Source organism: Octopus bimaculoides, chromosome 1, assembly GCF_001194135.2.
Source record: "Octopus bimaculoides isolate UCB-OBI-ISO-001 chromosome 1, ASM119413v2, whole genome shotgun sequence".
NCBI classification, from domain to species: Eukaryota; Metazoa; Mollusca; class Cephalopoda; order Octopoda; family Octopodidae; genus Octopus; species Octopus bimaculoides.
Genome location: NC_068981.1, coordinates 129,839,296 through 129,847,468, shown reverse-complemented (window position 1 = coordinate 129,847,468; position 8,173 = coordinate 129,839,296). Strand labels below are relative to the sequence as shown.

General features: G+C 35.8%; 1 protein-coding gene and 1 non-coding gene across 8 annotated transcripts in view; one reads left to right on the top strand and one right to left on the bottom strand.

Moving 5' to 3' along the window:
• Positions 1-8,173, bottom strand: part of LOC106875810 (rabphilin-3A) — a 285,702-nt gene that overhangs the window by 91,755 nt on the left and 185,774 nt on the right. For all 7 annotated transcript variants that reach the window (XM_052970468.1, XM_052970476.1, XM_052970487.1 and 4 more), the window contains one exon: positions 1,983-2,063. In XM_052970468.1, the coding sequence (XP_052826428.1) occupies positions 1,983-2,063 (81 nt within the window). The remainder of the gene's footprint in view (positions 1-1,982; positions 2,064-8,173) is intronic.
• On the top strand, positions 161-294 carry LOC128250064 (U4 spliceosomal RNA). The gene has a single exon (XR_008266179.1). It is a non-coding gene; the product is annotated as a U4 spliceosomal RNA (small nuclear RNA).

Below are 8,173 nucleotides of genomic sequence, written 5' to 3'. Positions count from 1 at the left end.
TATATATATATATATATATATATATATATATATATATATATATATGTATATTAATTAGTATATATTTTTGTAAACAATACTTCAAAAGTAAAATTTATGGGCTATTTATCATCACTTTTACTTAGAAACAGCATTATTTTGAATGTTCACTGATGAATATAGCTTTGTGCAGAGGCGGTACCAAAGCCAATGAAGTAAATCTGAGGCGTGGTTATTGGTAGTTGAAAACAATATCATGGATAAAGAAAACAGATCTCTGATCATTTTTATAATTTATGTATGATGTGTCTGTGTATGTGGAAAGTATTCATGCATGTGTAAATGTGATGGATGTCTGTGTGTGTATGCATCAGGTTGATTTTCTAGAGAACTACTTCATTCATCCAGTTTCTCTATCCTTCAGCACGTGTGAGTGATAAGAGATCTATAATAAAAGTCATTCCCTCACTATTTAAATAGTAATAATAATAATAATAATAATAATAATAATAATAAAAATGATGATGATGAAGATGATGATAATAAAATTACTGAATAATAATGATGATGATGATGATGATGATAATAATAATCATCCTTTCTATTATAGGTACAAGGCCTGAAATTGGGGGAGGAGAATAGTTGATTACATCAACCCCAGTGTTCAACTGGTACTTATTTTGTCAACCCTGAACAGATGAAAGCCAAAGTCAGCCTTGGCAGAATTTGAAATCAGAATATAAAGACAGATGAAGTGCCGTTAAATATTTCGTCAGGCATGTTAATGATTCTGCTAGCTTGCTGCCTTGAGAATAATAATAATAATAATAATGATAATTTCTTATTTAGGCACAAAGCCGGTGAGTCTGAGGAAAGTAGTAAGTCAAAACCATCAGCTCCAGTACAAAACTGGTACTTTATCTTATTGACTCAGGGTGATGAAAGGCAAAATTGACCTTGTCAGAATTGGAACTCTAGATGTAAAGATACAGAACAACAACAACAAATAATAATAATAATAATAATGATGATGATAATAGAAGAAGAAGAAGAAGAAGAAGAAGAAGAAGAAGAAGAAGAAGAAGAAGAAGAAGAAGAAGAAGAAGAAGAAGAAGAAGAAGAAGAAGAAGAAGCAGCAGTTGCAGCAGCAGCAGTTGCAGCAGCAGCAAAAGACCATCTTGTATTGAGATGTTGTGTTGACACCAAATGAATACAAAAATCGTCATGATAGAGTGAGGCAGTATTTACTTTGGAAAATATGTAAACACTACACAATCAGCACTCCTGCTTACTGGTATGAACATCATCCTGAACCAGTCATTGAAGGTAAAAATGTCACTATCCTCTGGGATTTTCCAGTCAACACTGACATAATGATCCAGGTTAATTGACCAGACATAGTCATTAAAGACTGAGAAGAAAATACTTGTAGAATAATAGATGTAAGTGTTCCCACTGATAAAGATATATCTGTAAAGGAATTTGACAAATTAAATAAATATAAGGACCTTGAAATTGAAATACAAAATTTGTGGTATCTTAAAGAGATAACTGCTCTTGTTATTGTAGGTATGATAAAAAAAAAAGGATGTCAGAAATATCTAGATAATATCCCAGGAGAACCATGTCTCTGAGAAATCCAAAAAATTGTGCTGACAAGTACTGCCCACATCCTTAGAAAAACCCTATCAATTTGAATGTATGTGTCATATTACATGAAGATATTTTGCTATTGCCCCTGCTACTTGCTCTCTTCAAGCTTTCAGTCATAATGTGACATCTCTTATCCTTCACTCACCCTAGGGTGCTGGGTATGGCTCAGCAAGTGATTGTAGCAAACATGCAGAAGAAGAAGAAGAAAAAGAGGAGGAGGAGGAGGCGGAGGAGGAGGAGGCGGAGGAGGAGGAGCAGCAGCAGCAGCAACAACAACAACAACAACAGCAGCAGCAACAGCAACAGCAATGGCAGCAGCAGTAGTAACGATAATAACTACTAATACTTACTTGGCACGTAATGCTAATTGTCGGTCATTAGGACACACCCAGCGCTCAGTGTTGCTTTGACTGTTAGGATCATCCATGATGCTAGACAAACAGAAAGAAAGAATGAATTATAAAAAGGCAAAGTTTCAACTCTGACAGCTACTCACAAACATTAAGAAAATTTAGGATCTTATAATTCTGTATGGGAATGATGGACTGGCTTAAATAAAGTATTTAAATAAAGTATTTAGCATTCAGATTACTTTGTTAAATGTAATGCTTACTCATTTATTTGACTTAATCATGCATTATCTGGTATATTTCAGGTTTTACTGATGTGATAGCTTATTTTTAGAATGATACTGTAGGATAGGTGTGAGAGGCTGGATCTGCCCTGTCTGAACATAAAACAGAATATTTGGCGCTTTGCTGTACTCAAGAAAACTTGTCCTCCATAGAAGAAGTGTTAATGTTGCTCCCCCTACTGAAGAGGATTGACCTACAAGAGCCCTGTGCTGGAGCCACATAAAAAGTATCTATGCCAATGACATGTAAAAAGCACTCATGCTGGCACCATGAGATAGCACCCATGCTGGTGTCACATAAAAGTACCCATGCTGGTGCCACATAAAAGACACCCAGCATGCTCTGTAAAGTGGTTGGCATTAGGAAGGGCATCCAGCCATAGAAACCAGGCCAAATCAGACTGAAACCTGGTGCAGCTCTCCTGCTTGCTAGCTCTGGTCAAATCAGCCAACCCATGCCGGCATGGAAAATGGACATTAAAGGATGATGATGTGACCAGTTTATATCCTAAAAGGTTAAACACCACACTAATAAATTAGATTCACTTCTTCATTCCAAAGATTAGCTCACAAAGATACTGTCTTTGCTCCTCATTCTCATCAACATACTACTCATTTTTCCATGCTAACATGGGTGATATGTGTTTGCTATATGGCGTATTGCTACACTTTTCAATTTCCAAGATCTTGCCTGACATCATGAAATATAACCAACCTCATTTTTAAAAAAATATATTCTTTAGTCTCCCATGTTAGCATCCCTAGCTCCTCTATCCAAACCAATCCTACCTGCACCCAAGTTTCTACTCTAAAAAGAGGTATGATGATGATGATGCTGATGACAATGGTGATGATGATGAATAATCCTCCATTCATTATTTCACTCAACGGGTGTAAACAATATTAGCATTGACAGTAAAGGCATACATAGAAAACAGTTATTTTTGCAGGGACCATACAGCAGACACTAACATATGGTATACATGTTAAATAGTATCACATCAACAAATGAGTCACTCACCTCAGTCAGCAAAAGCATCATATGATGTGTCATATACCTCCTAAAATCACCTCAACCTACATTTTCCTCTTACTGTGATGTCATAATCGATTCTCTCCACCAGAGAAATAAAATACAACGTATACAAGGCATCTTAATGTGTTTCAATAAGAGGCGAGTCATAAGAGAAAACTAATCAGTTTAGTGAGAAACCATTAATCAAAAGTCGACATGAAAAACTGCTGAAGCAGCATCCAAATTGATGAGTCTCTTCATAATGTCTTATCGCTGTACATTACATAGAACAACATCAATTATAAGATATATTGAGAAGAAATGTAGCACAGTATCAATGTCACTGCATTGACATAACTGTATAGGGTGCACTGTAAAAACTGTGAGCAGAGCAAATATGTACAACAGTGAAAATGCAGTAAAGAGAGGAAAGAGTTATAGTTGTGATGGTACAGTATGTAACAGGATGAGAGATTCCTGCACTGGATGGGTGCTGCTCACATCCTTCACATTAAATATTAATTGAAGAAAGAGTCGAGGTTTTTCGTTAACTTCAACAGTGTGAATATTTATTCTTTGATTCGCATTATAAAACATTTCCTTCCTCTGGGCGAATTGGCAACCTAGGAGCTTATCGGCAGTAGTCTAGTGGAGTGTGTCAATCCTGCCCGTTCATGCATAGCGGGGATGCGCCATGAGGTAGCAGCTAAAGAGAGCTGCTGGAGACATGTCTGTATCGATCAGTTATTAGCGTCAAAAAGCAGGGAGATACAAGAGAATTTCGCAGCTGCTAGTTTTCTGCACATGTACATGAGGGAACTTCCGGCAGGCCTTCCAGAAGATTCCAACCCTGCGCTAGATGCATTTCCTGTTATCAATCCTCACCTGTTTTCAAGTACGGTTATAATCCTTTAGTTAATTGAACAATGAACAACCCAGACATAGTTACGAACCCCTTTTGTTATTGTTTACAAAGATCATGCAACATGGTCAAGACATGTCAAGAAACCTAGGTGTGCTTCCATAGTTGACTGCATGTGTACTGAGAGCACTCTTTAAATCTGGCTAAGGATCCAGAAATCTCTCTAGTGTTGGTGCCATGATAAATTATATTACACGATGTTAGGAAGGACATCCAGCTTTAGAAATCTTGCCATAATATACAAGTAAGCTAAATGTAGTCCTCCAACCCATTTAGAAGGACACTAACTTTGAATCAGAAGTGACCGAGTCTGAAATGAACTGTCCAAACCCACACCAGTATTTGACCTTCGTTATTTATCAAGTTTTCTCTTAATCTACCTCTTCCTTGTATAGTTTTCACCAAAAAATATTAGAATGTTTTTATCCAGAGCAAAAACTATATACTTATTTTGCAACACATGTCTATACTTCTTCTTTATACACTATATAAATGTTATATAGAGATGGAGCTGACATATCAGATCAGTACAGTTTATGTACTGTATTGTAAGTTGGAACCATTAACACTTTAGCATCTAAACCAACCATATATTCTCCTTGTTTTGTGTTCAAACTGGCCAAATTCAGCTTCTCACACTGACTCTACAATGTCATTGTAAAAATTAAATAATCACAGAAATCTCAAGGCTATAAAATAATGCAAGATTAATTCAAAACAATGTGAATAAATAAGCATTACATTTGACAGGATCAGGTAACTTTAGCTATCATGATAATCTTTCTACAGAAGAAAAATAAAGCACTTGGCTGTTGCCATTCTTTTCCATGGAGATTCCCTCTGCATGGGGCATTACAATGTTAACTTCAGCTGCTGGTACTTGCTTTCAGCTGAGTAAACTAGAGTAACATGAAATGAAGTTTCTTGTTCAAGGACACAGTTCATCACCCAGCCCAGAAATTAAATCCATGACCTTACAGTCATGAACTCAACACAGTAATAAATAGGCTTCATGGCTTCATATTATCTAGAGTCACAATTCTGCAACCAGATCTGTCATATCCTAATCATGATGGGGCTTTTGTAAGTATATCTATATATGTAACTGAAATATTGCCAGCCTTCCTCTCACCATGTATCACACCATCCCTAAGTAATTCATACCTCACATCACATCTTACACCAACCACATCTCTGAAGTAATGTGTGTGTGTGTGAGGAGAGAGAGAGGGGGGGGGAGAGAGTTGTATTCTTTCTTTTGTGACATACAATTTATTATATTTACACTGAAATTTAATTAACAGCATGCTCAATCTTATAATTGCTACTCACATTCATTGCTGCAGTCAATGCTTTCTACTAACTTAAAGCTAGATTATATATATATATTAAAATAAAAAAAAGGATAAAAAAAGGGAACAACAGATGAAAACTCGTTCCCTGAAAAATCCCTGCAGCTATACAATTTTTCAGAGAATTAAGACATTTGGTTTTGAGGTCAATTTTCATTTTAACAAAAATGCCATCAAAATATTAGTTATTTAACATAGGAAGAACAGCCACAAATACTTCTTAAACATAGGTGACAACTACACACCTGCACAAGTACTTTGATATCATCACATTCTAGCAGACACTACCTGACAATATTTTCCGTTATGTAAGGTGATAACAATGTTAAGTTGGCTGGTCTCAGTGTTTCAAAACTGGTGTCTACATGACCACTCCTCCTAGTAGAAAGCACAGTCAAATCTCCCTCAAATTACACCCTAGTGTCTTAAATAAAAGATACAGCAGAAATCTAGTCACTGATATACAAAAAGATGGAATGACCATGATAAGAGCATCTTTCATCTATTCAATGAGGACTATTCTAACCATCAGCCAAGTTTGAGCTTACAAGGGAAGGCCTCTATACAGTCACTCAAATTGAAAGAAATAGCAACTAAATTTCCCTCAAATCACATCAAACAATCTAAAAGTAGGAAATGACATATTGGATAACATAGTCTTATATATATAGTTAAAAGAAAAATCACCTAAAAGGCAATGTTTCTCCTAGCCAGTTTTGAAGCAGATTTTTTTTGTTTTTTCTTTAGTGGTTGTATTTAAGCATAAACATCTGCCAAAAGTGTTACTATAGTTATTCTATTAAGCTTGCTGAGTTCATGTTGTCTCAGACACTTTGACAATTCTGCAAAACTGTTGCCTTTGACTTTGGCAGTATTCATCATAATCATCATCATCAATAGCACAGGTAACTACTATAGGCACAGGACCTGATTTGGAGGGAGCAATGGGTGAATCGATTACGTCAACCCCAGGACTCAACTGGTACTCATTTTATTGATCCTGAAAGGATGAAAGGCAACGTCAGCCTTATTGACATTTGAACTCAGATCATAAAAAGCTAGAAAAAATGCTGTTAATCATTTTGCCCAATGTGGTAACAATTCTGCTGACTCACCACCTTAAATAATAATAATACTAATAATAATAATAATAATAATAATAATAATAATAGTCCTTTCTACTAAAGGCAAAAGGCCTGAAATGTTGGGGGAGGGGACTAGTTGAGTACATCAATCAACCCTAGTGATTCACTGGTACTTAATTTGGCAACCCTGAAAGAATGAAAGGTAAAGTCAACCTTGGTGGAATTTGAACCCAGAATGTGAAAACTGATGAACTACCACTAAGCATTTCACCCAGCATGCTAACAATTCTGCCAGCTAACCACCTTAATAATAATAATAATAATAATAATAATAATAATAATAATAATAATAATAATAATGATAATAATAATAATAATGATGATAATAATAATAAGATTAATAATAATAATAATGATAATACTACTACTACTACTACTACTACTACTACTACTACTACTACTACTACTACTACAACAGAAGACTGGATGCTGCGGCTTGTGTGCAAACATGAAAGCGGCAAATAAATCACATTCTGTTGTCAATGAAGCTTGCAAATTTGCAAGGGAACTTCGCATTAACCCTGAATTTGATGAAGCACCCGAAAACACTGTCACAAAAAAAGCAAAATAGATCAAACAGACTGCAAAAAAGAATAGGCAGAAACCAATTGAAGAATGATGGAGCCAGAAGCCTCTGCATGGACAGTATATACTCCGAAGCTGAAATGCTGATGTAGACCAAACAGCAACCCATAAGTAGCTGAGATTGAAGGTTTCATATCAGCTGCACAAGATCAAAGCTTGCTGACCAAAAACTACTAGGCTAATGTTCTTCAAAATGGTTCTGACCCTAAATGCAGATTCTGCGATAAATTTGATGAAACAATAGACCATCTTGTCTCAGGATGTCTTGTGCTGACGCCAAATGAATACAAAAATTGTCACAATAGGGTAGGACAGTATTTATATTGGAAAATATGTAAACACTACACAGTTGTTTGACCTTAACCAGTTGAGCATATCCCTTAGTGGCTGATGATATGTACATCTCTGATCACAAGCAGAAGTAGTGGGGGAACATCATAGCCATGTGTTGAGAGGAATTCTTTGGGGTTTGAATAATTTACCACTGGAAACATGGGTGTTTTGTTCATCATCCTTAAACAAACCTTATTTAGGGACTTTTTGAGTGGGATGGGTTACTTGACCTGAAGAAAATTCCAACTGGACGCCACATGAAAGATCATGCACTGTCTATCTTGAGATGAGATCACCATGTTGCGCACATATGGTTGTGATGCATGTGCCTGGTGTACCCTTATCAGACAGGTAGTCATGATGGGTATACTGCGCTTTGTATATTTGCACTCCAGTGTCACTTGAATGGCATGCACTGCTCTCTCACTCAATAATAATAATGATAATAATAATAATAATAATAATAATAATAAGAAGAAGAAGAAGAAGACAAAAAAACCCTCAAAATATTGCAGCTGAAGTAAGACTTTTAAAACTAAAATAGTAATAAATGCC